This window comes from Labeo rohita, chromosome 10, assembly GCF_022985175.1.
Source record: "Labeo rohita strain BAU-BD-2019 chromosome 10, IGBB_LRoh.1.0, whole genome shotgun sequence".
NCBI classification, from domain to species: domain Eukaryota; kingdom Metazoa; phylum Chordata; class Actinopteri; order Cypriniformes; family Cyprinidae; genus Labeo; species Labeo rohita.
This window is the reverse complement of record NC_066878.1, coordinates 17,136,130-17,149,513: the sequence shown is the minus strand read 5'-3', so window position 1 is coordinate 17,149,513 and position 13,384 is coordinate 17,136,130. Positions and strand designations below refer to the sequence as shown.

Here is a 13,384-nt window from a genome sequence, read left to right as displayed (position 1 = left end):
TGTGAATATTTGCAGTGTGTTTCTGTATTTGGTTGAGTTGTGAGTATTTGCATTGCATATCTGTATTTGGTTGCATTGTGACCATTTGCAGTGCATTTCTGTATTTGGTTGCAGCATTGTAAGTATTTGGAGCACATTTTTGTATTTGGTTGCATTGTGACTATTTGCATCAGGTTTCTGTATGAGGTTGCACTGTGAATATTTGCAGCGTGTTTCTGTATTTGGTTGTGTTGTGACTATTTGCAGCACGTTTCTGTATTTGGTTGCATTGTGAGTATCTGTAGCATGTTTCTGTATTTGGTTGCATTGTAAATATTTGCAGCGTGTTTCTGTATTTGGTTGTGTTGTGAGTATTTGTAGCATGTTTCTGTATTTGGTTGCAATACTGGTTCACCAGCTCCAAAACAGCAGTAACAGCCTGAAAAAAATAAAGCTAGTCTTTCAGCAGGGTAGTTTTTTTTGGACTAGCATGCTAATCATCTCAAACTCCTTAAAACCTTCACCAACTCAGCAAAATTGCTGTACTAATATGCTACGCAGATGACTACTGAATGTGTACTATACAGTCAGAAATTACTTTCTTTTACACACAATTCACAGCATATGACTATTGCTTCATTTGATTAAAAAGTGGTTATAGAACAATAGGCTATCTGGTAAAATAAAATATGTGATAAGGCAGCGGTCTCAAACTCAATTCCTGGAGGGCCACAGCTCTGCAGAGTTTAGCTTCAACCAGCTCCAACTCACACCTGCTTGGATATTTCTACTAATCCTGAAGACTTGGATTAGCTGGATCAGATGTGTTTGATTAGGGTTGGGGAAAAACTGTGCAGAGCCGTGGTCCTCCAAGAATTGAGTTTGAGACCACTATGTTAAGGTCAGATTTACCTTTGTACTGCAAAATTACACAAGTGAAATGCAGTCATCTCAACAGGAATCAGGAATTTTGCATGAGGTACACAGATTTCACAGGGATTAAAGTTTGTTGAACTTCTAACACACAAATTAGCTGTGTTTACCAATATGAAGCTGCTTGGTATGGAAGTGATCTCGCAAAATTTAGCCAAAGTTTCGCTAGTGTGACCACACCTTAGCTCATCTGGAAATTGGACAAATTTTTGTTCTATGTATCAGTATAGAAGTTGAAATTGTCAGTTTAAATACAACTGCCTTATAAGTAGCTGACGAATGCACCAAAGAACAAACTTCCATGTGCTCTGAGGGAACCATGCTGGGGTCTGAAGTTTGAACATAAGAAGACATAAGGCTTTCTGTACATTACAAGTGTAGCTTTGTAGAAGCCTGCATTAGATTTCCCATTAAAGGGCACCAGGTCCCTTTAAAGCCTGAACTTCACAGGATTTACAGGACAGAGAAGTGCCCCCATGAAAAAGACTTATGACTGGGAGCACCTCCACTGACCCCAGGTCAGTAAATAAGACTCAGCTGCCCAGCCCATCCAGATTAAATAAAGCGGCAAACTGCCACTCTCAGGTTGCAAAAGCTCCACCTCTACGGCTGGTTTTAATAAGGTTTCCTGCTGGCCCATTCAAGATGCCCATGCTGAGAAGGTCAGAGGGGTAGGCTTGACCAGCAAGACCCCGGCACTGACGGCTTTAAGCTGGGAGTGCAGGTTAGCGATAAAAATGGGCCGAATGCACTAAGACCAAAGTAATTACAGCTATCGAACAGTTTTAACATTTTACAACTTATGGAGCACTAAGGGGCTGGAATAATCATTTCAATATGGAATAAGCATATAAAGACATTCTGTGTTAATTTCAGAATTAGTTCTGATGGAAATATACTTTAAATATAGTCAATATTTCTTTCTATGTAACACTTACGTTCAGTTTTTATCATATTTTCATTGTGTTTTAATTCTGTCTTCCTTGTTTTGTCATTTGACCTAGTTTCTCTGTCTGTTTAATTACTCATTCTGTTCACCTGTCGCTTAGTTAATTATCACATTAGCTCCAGTGTATTTAAGTCCTTCGTCCGGTATTGTTGTGTTTTACATGCTGTTTCATTTGTGTTTTTTTTTTTTCCTCTATTGGATTACCTGGGTCACTTTCTTTTTAATTACTTTGTCTGCTTTCGTCATGCTTGGCACTAAAAGTGACTGAATACCGGGCCCACTAATAAAGGGGAAGTTTGCCTTGATTAACATTGCCCCAAAGGGGAACCCCTTTGAGCCCAACAGGGCAATAACATTTATTTTCCAAGGAGGAAGGAACCTGGAGGCATATGTGAAAGATTCATCGTCACCAGCCACCTTGTCGTCTGCAACATCTATTGGCTTATAGAGGGATTTTGGTCCCCTCCCCAAAACGAGTTACTGTGCCCCCCCCTTCCCCTCCTCTCCCCTCCCTGCTAATCATGATTGAAATTCGAAAACAAAAGTAAAAGTGGACAAAAAAACAACGTGCATACTAAAGTGATTCCACACTTTTTTGGAGCGTCAGAAACTGCATGCAATTGCAGACTGCACGCTTCCCACCAGAAACCAGTAGGTTGCCATTCGTCATCTCCCAAAAGTCTATGTCCACAGTGGACAAAGAATCAGAGCCCACCGCAGACGGAGTAACCCAGCTCATCCCCACCTCAGAGACCAAGCCTTAGCTGATGCCCACTAAGGAGCTGGAACCAGCAGCTAGAGTACATCCGTCCCAGAGGAAGAGCCCAAGGTCTCGGCTGACCAGGTGTGTGAGCCAGCAATAACGAGCTGACTCACCCAGTCTTTCCACTCCTGCATTCTCCCCTGAAACAAGCCATTCCATTAGCTCCGCCTCTTCTGGCACTCTTCAGCCCCTCAGCTCCATCATCAGCCCTGCCATGTAGCCCTGATCTGCCTTGGGGTTTCTGGTCACCAGTTAAGCCCGGGCTTCTGCCTTGTCCCTCTGAGACCCTAGTTCCACATCGCCCTGGCTCTTCGCTCCTTCAGCTTCACCGGCTCCGCCCTGGTCAGCCATCACTCTACCAACGCCACAGACTTCTGGGATCTCCGCTACAATCTATCCCTGCACCCCTACAGCTCCGTCAGGTTCCTTTTTCACCCAGGCTCCGCTGTGGGTCACAGTTTCCAGCACCCTGGCTTCTTCTCGGTGCCCTGTTGCTGGGACTCTGCATTGGCTTCCTGGTCCTTCAGTGTCACCAGGTCTTAGTCCACTCTTTCATTTTTTGTTTTTCATCTGCCCCTTGTCCATCCTTAAGCTGCCTTCATGCCATGTTCTTGTAAACTCGGAATGTTCTGAGAGCTACGACTTCGACCACGTCCAAGTACCACCTGATCTCTGCCAGATTCAATTATGGTGGTACTCTCTTCTCTTTTAAAACAGCTTTGAAGAAACACTTTTATATCATGGCATTTCAGTCTGATTTAGGAAAGACGTAATATATATATTTTTTCTTTTAAGATGCTGTGTTTGTTATTGTCTTTATTTGGTTTTCTTACATGCATTGTACAGCACTTTGGGCTGCTCTTGTGGCAGTAGAAATGTACTATATAAGAAAATTAAACTAAAACTAATTTAGGTGCTACTTTGGCAGCTCCGAGTACAATGTCACGTGCTGTCATTTTGAAGACAGCATAGATTCTGTCAAAAGTTCACTCGTACAGATAACCACACACAGAACAATACCTAAATATCAGAAATGTCCAGCTTCAACATGACTCACACTGAAATCATTAAGACCACTTTACCATACTAGGTGCTCTCCACTGCCACTAAATATTTTTTTATGATGTTCCCATGTTCCATGGTGATAATCTCCCCATACACACTGCTAATTAATTGGTGGTTTAATAAACAGCAGGATAAAATCTAATGGCTCCCACATCCTCCGTAGTCCCTAAGACCTAAACACCACTGATCTGAAGCAGAATATATATGGAAATAGATTTCCACTGCCTTTGTCCTAAGGACCCCCAGGCTCAAGGTTTTCTTGAAGAATGGGGTAAATTCCACCCCACACCATTCAGGATGTGTATGACAGCATTCCAGGAAGAATCGAAGGCAAAAGGTGGTCATACTCCTTATTAGGTCTTTGATATTAATATATTTTTAGGTTTCGAATTTTTCGTGCACCCCCCTGGGTGTGTGTTTATCTCTCCGTAACAGTTTTTCCAAACCAAATTCAAACCTCTGGTCTGCTGGTGTGGTTATAATTCTCCAAAGGCATGTATTAAACAGATGGTTGGCAGAAAAAAATAAGATTGTCAGAATCCACTAACACTACACGCTGTATTAAACTTGAGCCAAGGGAATGCAAGACTTTTTTTTCTTTACATGACCGTCTTCCATGCTGATCTATACCACAGTTATGAGCTTAAGAGAGAAATTACAGGGTTCTCTTTTTGGCATGCATTCATCCACTGTCGGATATATCTCTCAATGAAACAAAAGAACTCTGTAATCTCGGGTAATTTAATTCTTTTCTGGTGTAGAAAGCAAAGCCGCATATTTGTACTAAGCAGAGCACCATCTCTTATTGATCATTAATTTTCCTGGCTTCATTCAAGCCTTTTTTTCCTCCACGTGTCAGTTTATTTGCTTAAGTTTGTTATTCTTTGGGTAAAATCATTATCATTTCCAAAAGTCTGGGGATTCGGCAGGAAAAGAAACAAACCTCAAGTATGGGCTTTCTCTGAAAGATATGTGGCCCGACTTCAAACGCTGCTCGGAGAAGCTCGTTTCAGGTGCTGATAAAACAACGACCTTTAATTTCGACAACATTCACGGCATCATGTGACCTGCTACAAGAGAGTATCGACTTGGCAGCCTCACTTCTGGCCCTCAAATGAAGCGAAAATAATCTCAGCTGATTGCTATCACCTGTGTTTCTCAAAGCTTCCAAAAGTTCTCCACAATCAGGGCAAGTGTTACAAAAACTTAAACTCGATCTATTCTTTACAAGTCCAAATGAGACACCACAGCACTCACTCACAGTACTCCCCCCTCACTGCTCTGTACATCGGAGAGCTCTTCTTGTAATGTTGCCTGCTGAACAAATCATGTCCTTTGGCTAGTCTCCTCTGGGTCAGTGGTAAAAATAACTGCTTGACCTCCGGCATCATGTCTCCTTAGAGTTCTTTAAGCAGCGGTCTTGCTCTCTATGTCCAAACCGCCTTCTGATTCAAAATCAGCTCTTGGATTTTAGTATATATACAGCAGGTTTTGGCAGCACAGGTATCAAGAATGTAGCAAACATCTGATTACACCTGATGTGTTCATGTTTCAAGTTTCTGGCATTTTCTTGCAAAGCATGCTTGGCTAGGACCAAATGTGAAAATAGTCTTTACAATATATATACCAATAAAAATTTATATTGCCATCTAGTGACATTTAGCGAGGCCTTGGCTACTTTCCATTTAAAGGGAACCCCTGGTGTTAAGACTTGTATGGCTTAACGTAATGTAAATGATGTCTCTTACCAAAATATGTAGTGGAAAAGCCATGAAATATTTACGGTATTTTAAAAAATCCACATAGTTTTATACATACTTTGGACTACGGGGGGTGCTATTATTTTGATGACGTGAAATGGTTGCACTTGGTGAGGCACTGGTGCTACCTGTTGCTATTTTTACCACAGCACATCTCGGAAAATAAAATACTGATACGATGACCACAGCTACTGAAAAAGCTTACAGGTGGCGATGGATGTCAACGTAGGCTTAAATCAAATGCTGTACCATCAATTTTCCCCACAAGGAGTCTAAACGCCCCCGGATATCGAGTGAAATCCATGCTGAGAAACTCCTTCAATGGCTGCAGCCTCATGACAAGCGTCGGCATGTTTACATCCTGCCAGGATGGCATCTAGCGTTTCTTGTCTCTGCCATTTGTAAGCTCTTTTAGTAGCTGTGGTACTAAAAGCCTCAAATACATCAAGAGAACAAAGATGTGGGTCTTTAGAAAGTTTTATTCGTCCACAGGCATGTTCCCATTTTTTTCTCTTCTTATCGATGGGAAAGCAGTGAAGACGCTTCTCTTGTTCCCCTCCGATTGAAATTTACAATTAAAAGCCGCACAATGTGGCATCATATCAGTACTTTATTTTCCAAGTTGTGTATTCCGAATTGTGTTGCAGTAAAAATAGCAACAGGTACTAATATCTCACACAGTGCAACCATTTATATCATCTATACAATGGCACCCCCGAAGTCCAAAATATTTATTGGACAATGTGGATTTTTTAACCAGTTAGCATTCCAATGTACCATCCGTGGTACACTTTGCATTAAGTTAAATTTTACAGGAATGCCAAGGGGTTAAATAATGTAAATCTTTCATGGGTTGTCTATAACATATTTCAGTAAAAGACATTATTTATGTTATATTAAGCCATGCAAGTCTTAATACCCAGGGTTCCCCAAGTATTTGTCAACAGCGGTTTGTAACAACTTGCAATGTTTAGAAATCCAACATCTACCGTTGTTATGTATTATGTTATTAACATTTTTATGACTTTAAAGGGATAGTTTATCCAAAAAAGGAAATTTTATTTTTATCTGCTTACCCCCAGGGCATCCAAGATGTAGGTGACTTTGTTTCTTCAGTAAAACACAAACGAAGATTTTTAACTCAAAACATTTCAGTCTGTCAGATAATGGCAGTCAACAAGATCCACAGTTTTGAGAGTCAAAAAAAAACACACACACACAGACAAAACCAAATTAAACCCTAAAAAATGATATAAATACTGTTAAGTTTCTTCCACAGACTGAACGTTTCATGTCTTAACACCTCAATGTATCGTCATGAGCCACAGGGTTTAATTTGGTTTTGTCTGTGTATGTTTTTTTGACTCTCAAAGCCATGGATCCCATTAACTTTCATTATATGACTGACAGACTGCAACAGTTTGAGTTAAAAATCTTTGTTTGTGTTCTACTGAAGAAACAAAGTCACCTACATCCTGGATTCCCTGGGGGTAAACAGATAAACATCAAATTTTCATTTTTGGGTGAACTATCCCTTTAAACAACCACAGAATAGTTGTGCTTGTCGCAATGGTAGTTCATTTTGTTTCTTGATTTGTGTGAGGTTTCTGCGTTAGACTGGCTCGAACAATGGCATGAAATCAGGAAACCTGTTTGAAAACAGGCATTATACCATTTGCAAAGATATTACACAATTTTTAAAAGCTTGTAATTTTTACTTTCATTGAACACTGAAGGTTTACTGTTTTTTTTTTTTTAAGAAATCGTGTTCAAAGCAGAACCCTGTTCTCAGACAAAAAAATGCCAAAAATTCTTGGTGTCTGAGCCAGCAAATGTCACTATGTGAGCATGACATTCCCAGAGCATGATAGTGTGTTGCAGCCTTCTTACCCCATATTTGCACTGACGGGAGGAGGCACCGTACTGGAAACGACACTGCTCATCTGCATCGTACACCTGCCCTGGAGCCACAGTGGGGTACAGGAAGTCTCGTTTCTGAGGCTCATTGTCCAGACACGTTCCCCGACCTGAGCTGTCAAAAAAACAAACCTTCAATGGGATTGGCTCCTCTACAGAGGTTTCATTTGTGTCCAACAAGAGGAAAAAAAAAGTCTTGTGACAAAATCTCACATGAAAGGGAAAGGAAAGGCATATTGTTAATGGGAATTAGCAAGCGAGAAAGCTGAAAAATACAGAACAGCAAAATGAGGGAAGCGTGAATGACAAACAGTGGCCATAAAACGTTGAGATTTGGACTTATATGGTACTGCGGTGCTCCTATGGAATCCTTTGAAGAGCCAATAAAATGACGAAAGAGACTGAACAAGCGAAAAAAAAACTCGGAGGTACCGGAGGTCACGCGTCCAGTCAAAGTTGTGTTTAGTCTGTTTAGTCAGCTAGAAATATGAACGCTCCCAAGAAACCCTCAAAAAAGGGCCATTGCTCCATCTGCAGCGAACAAAGTGAAAAAATAGAGCCAAAGCAGAGGCCAGGCGGTGCATGTTTTGTTGGACTGTGTTTATTCTGGGTTCAGAAGTGGATCTTGTTTTATTCTCGGCGTCCCCGTTACGGATGCTTTTCCCCCCTCCCTGGCGTGCGCAAGCGGCTGAGAGACGTGTCCGCCCCACGCCGCTGCTGTCCGCCGGAATAAAACAGCCAATTATTATCCCGCTGGCTTTTCCAGCAGCATGCCGCGGAATACGCTCTCCTTCTCTCTGAGGGAATAGTGGGCTCGCTAACAACATAAACGCTAACATTTCATACTGCTGGAGAGCAGGCAGCTCTATTCTAGGTTCTGTCTGGCATTCGCATGATTGCTGCAACTGAACGCGCAACCTAAAGCATGTTAACCAACCACCCCACCGCGTGCTGCTAAAAGCAACATTGCCTCTAAAGAGAGTGAGTTTACATTGCATCAGCCAAGACACACTAACCCTCTGACGGGATGCCATTACATTTTCAGACACTTTCTACAACGAATATGTGTCTAACTCACATATTTATTGGTCTGAAGACGGAAAAATGGGAAGGCGCATCTTTAAAACTTAAATTACAACTATTTGTTTTCATATGTTGGAGGCCGGAGCTAGTTGTCATGAAGTCACATAGTTATTAAATTATTTTATATACTATATATATATATATATATATATATATATATATATGTATATTCACTAGATTAAACAGTTTAACAAATAGCCTCGTTTTTTTCTACCTTATTATTAGCTAAATATAATAAATTAGCTAAATGTGGTTGATAAGGTATTCGGAAAATATATTTAGATGTCTGAAAAAAACATCCTATGGATCTGGTTTCTGTAGTGCATTCAAGAGGAAGCATTAGGTGAAACAAGGATCTCTGGCTTCCCACCACAATACTGGAAGTCTAATCTAATTAAAAACTAAACCAAATACATTGGAAAGGAAAGAAACACATAAGCTCTAGCCTGGGGGGTAACCAATGTTGTATTTGGTTTCATCCATTTAGTTTTCTATTTTTTCCCATGTGTTTTGGTAGAATAATCCCCTCGCCGGGGAGAAAGACGAGTCTGAATATGTGCCCTTGTATTGGAATACACAAACAAAGACTGTTTATTTCTTTAGAGAGACAAAAATGGTCACTTTAAAAATGGACATGTTTATTTAACATGTCAACAAAACTTCCTTGGGTAAACTCATTACAGTGAGCAGATATGCCAGCAATGAAAGGAAACTTAGTGAGTAACTATTTACAATATTTTAGCACAAAAACAAATGCTGAACAGGAAATGACAAAAAATGACAGTTTGTCCAAGGTCTAACCTGGTATTGATAACAATTATTTTAGAACATTTAGTTCTGTTTTTCAAATGTAATTAGACAAGCAATGTTCCAAGAGTGCTGGTATTCAGTGTAAAGCACAGAGATGCTTCACAATTTGTGTCTTCAGTTTGTGCCAGTTTTTCTGGTTCAACAACAACAACTGATGCTGCTTTTGCTTTATTTGGAATAATTTTTTTTGGCGGAGTAAAAATGGACAAAATAACCATCCGTGTGTCTAAAATGTAAGTTAAGTGATATTATTCCATGGTCTGTCTGAATACTGTATTCTGATTGGCTGGCAGGTATGCAGTAAGAAAGGGATAATCAATGGTTTGCCATGCATTAAAGGATCTTAAACGCACAACATGAACTTATACGACACAGAACTGCCCGACGTGCATAGAACTGCCCGCAGAAGCGCATTTAAAATCCTTTAATGCACGACAAGCTGTTGATTATCCAGCTCGGTCATTTGCCAAGTTTTAGACAAGTTAAAACTAGTATTGCTCTTTGAAGCATAATATTTGACCGAATGTGTAAAAATGACGGTTATTTTCTTCAGTTACGGCATGCAGCTCTAGCATTCTGCCCAGTTAAAATCTGACATACAGACGAAATAGTGCGGTAAGATCATTTATTTGAATGAATTTTAGCATTTATTTCAACTAATTATCAATCGAGAGAGAGAGACAGAGAGAGAGAGAGAGAAGACAGAGAGAGATGACAATTGTGTGTGCGTGTTACCTGCCTGCTGCGCGTCTCTCTCTGCAAACAACAAATTAAGAATAATTCAGAAACAGTGATTTTACCACCTCGTTTCTGAGAAATATAAAGTAACGATCTAGTATATAGGCTATTTTATTAATCAAAATCACGGGGAAGCGATGACAACAAGTTTATGTATGCGTGCAGCATAATGCGATCTTCGACCTCTCTGTGTGTGTGTGTGTGTGTGTCTGTGTGTGTGTGATGTGCGTTGGTTAGTGTGCATCAATTAAAGCAGCGGATTGATATAGAACAGTGATTAAACTGACTTGTAACTACCTGTGCAGTTTTACTGCATACCTGTCAGCCAATCAGAATCCAGTGTTCTGACAGACCATGGAATAAAGACACGGTCACACTAGACTTTTAGCATGCAAAATTCATTTGGATGCCGCAACAGTCGTGATGCAGCGTCTTTTTAAAAAGTTAAATTCAACACATGACAAATAATAATACATTTTAAACGTACTTCGCGGAGGGCATTTAAAATCCTTTAATGCACGGCAAACCGTTGATTATCCCTTACTTAAAGGGGTCATCGGATGCCCATTTTCCACAAGCTGATATGATTCTTTAGGGTCTTAATGAGAAGTCTACAACATACCTTAGTTAAAATTTCATAGTGGTCGTGTAAAAAACACCCTTTTTTCCTTGTCAAAATCAGCCCTGTTCAGAGCGAGCTATTCCATTGTATGTTCTTTTAAATGCTAATGAGCTCTGCTCACCCTGCCCCTCTCTTCTGTGGGGTGACGAGATGACCTGTTTACTTTAGCCGCAAAACTTGCTAACTAGCACATTATTAAGAAAGGCGATTTGCAAAGATGCATAAAAAACCCTTATACTCACTTCTGCTGTAGGTGAAGCTGCATCATGAATGATTCACGCAAACATAGACGCATTTATGTAGATGGCCGGGCACATTTCCTTCTAAAATGAAAGTACGTTAATCTTCGTTAATCGTTAATCTTCCGCGTCTTCAGCGGCTCAGATGTTGATCATTATTACATCCAACAACAGAACACCTCAATCGGAGACGTTGTCTTCCCCTGCACCGGAGTCAAAACAATGGCGGTTGGAGTCGAACTGTTCACAGCTCAATCAGGGCGGGTCTAAGGTAAGATGGTCATGTCAATCAACTAACGTGGGAGCGGCGTTTGTCAAGAAACTGAGAATGGCTTGATTTGAAAAAGGGTATATTTCTTATAGGGTAGTTGTGTACACACGCATTTATGTTCAAACAACATGTAAAACTGAGTTTTGCATCCCATGACCCACTTTAACTTTCTGAAAACAAGGTAGCCGATGCTTGACATAATAACAAATGCATGTTGTTTTGAAATACATACACAAAACTCCGTATTTTTTTACTAATGTTTGAGAAATGTTTATCACTTGCTATGTTTATGGTTATTGTAGATTTTGTAACTGACTCCTCAATGCAAAAAAAATGAGCTTACCTGCCAATGAATTTGCCTGTCCCATACATGAGATTCACAGTAATAATGACTGCTGTAAACACAAGGCTTTTTTCCAAAAGCTGCATTCTTTACGGAAAGTTCCTACTGTACACGTACAAACAAGCGCACTAAAATAAGTCTAAATCTACAGCCAAACACCGGTTTCTGGCGAGGACAGATTCGTCCACACATCCAGAATCTGCTAGATGGGGATGTTGCGGTAATAGACTAGCATTATCATAGCAGAGCTGTTTTACTGCCAAAGATTACATCAACCTGAGATTTCAGAGAAGGTCCATTATTGATGAATTGCTCGGCGCTAAGCAAATCCAAAAAAGGAAGGTTAGTATTCAACCTCAATCCGAAATGGTCACAGATGACACGGTGTGATTATACAACAGGGAGTTCATCCCAAACCAACAGAGCAGCGTTTCTTTGTGTTTGTGTGGGAAGTTGGCACACGATGATAAAGCTTCTGATGCCAGCGATGGCTGTGATGTTAATCTTCTTCCATGAGGTCATTCAACAGGAAAACTTTTTGACAGCCATGGCAACCGCTATTATTTTCTTTCGTCTTACGTTAGGCTAACAATTCACAGACTAGGCCTATGACTGCCTACTACAGATCAACTTCCACATTCTCATCTAGCCATGAACAGAGTCTTTTTTAAACCCAGCATGTTTGTGTGGTTTTGAAAAAATGTAGTGAATTGTTAAGGGGCATTACGCATCGGTAGTAAAATAGAGAGTAAAATCATAAAAGTAATCCTCTAACTGCACACTCCAGATTTAATCAAGTTAGTTAAAATTTTCCGTTTGGCAATTTAAATTTCAGAAGGGTGCTCACAGACGCCCCCTTTCTCAAAGTACTAAGGGCCTCATTTGGGACAAGGCCAATCAGCCTGGACTGCTGCTACACAAGATTCTGAAGTCATGGTGCGCAGGTTTTTATCAATCCTTTTGGAAGAAAAGTCATATTTACAATACACCAGGACGCTATAATGAGCACTTTTTAGGAGATATTAGCCTCTACATTTGCCAGTGTTGAGATAATCTTTAAATTTTTGAAAGATAGTTAAACGTTAGAAATTCTTTTAGGAAGAAAGAATTTAATTTAAGTGAATTTTGCTTAAAACAAGTAAAGTGGGATAAGAAAAATAATCTTGCCTCAAGAGTAATTTCCTTACCTTCACTTAATTTAGTTTTTTTTTTTTTTTCACCCCAGGAAACAAGACTAAATATCTTTATAAATATCTGTAATTTTGCTTATCTAGTAAACGCATCTTGATTTCTGAATTTTTTTAGATATTTTGACTAGAAACAATAAACAAATACTAAATAAGATAAGCCCTTTTTCAGTATAATGATTTATGAAGCAATGCTCTCACAGAAGTCACTTTCAAATAGGGCTGGGTGATATGGGCAAAAAAATATCACGATAATTTGTTTTCATATCAGTCGATATTGATAATTATCACCATAAATGTCAAATTTTAACTCCTTTCAAGTTTAAAGGCAGATTTTTGCTACAACTTGAAAGTAAAAACCAGACGGTTAATTGTGGCTTTAAACTATTCTTCATGGTCAGAACATGACAAACACTTCATGTTTTTTGAATTCTTCACACTTTTTCCAGTCATTTTTCCTTAACAATATAAATATCTTAATAGAAAAAAATATTTTTTAAGTTCTGCATGTTTTAATGAGTAATACTGTTTCCAATCAAGAAACAGAACAAAAATGTACAGATAATGTTCTCACCCCCTTGTCATCCAAGATGTTCATGTCTTTCTTTCTTCAGTTGTAAAGAAATTATGCTTTTTGAGGAAAACATTTCAGGATTTTTCTCCATATAATGGACTGATATGGTGCCCCGAGTTTGAACTTCCAAAATGCAGTTTAAATGTGGCTT

General features: G+C 39.6%; 1 protein-coding gene across 2 annotated transcripts in view; it reads right to left on the bottom strand.

Annotated features, from left to right (window-relative positions):
* adamts6 (ADAM metallopeptidase with thrombospondin type 1 motif, 6) overlaps window positions 1–13,384 on the bottom strand; it is a 101,173-nt gene that overhangs the window by 51,167 nt on the left and 36,622 nt on the right. For both annotated transcript variants that reach the window (XM_051120275.1, XM_051120276.1), the window contains exon 11: window positions 7,340–7,481. In XM_051120275.1, the coding sequence (XP_050976232.1) occupies window positions 7,340–7,481 (142 nt within the window). The remainder of the gene's footprint in view (window positions 1–7,339; window positions 7,482–13,384) is intronic.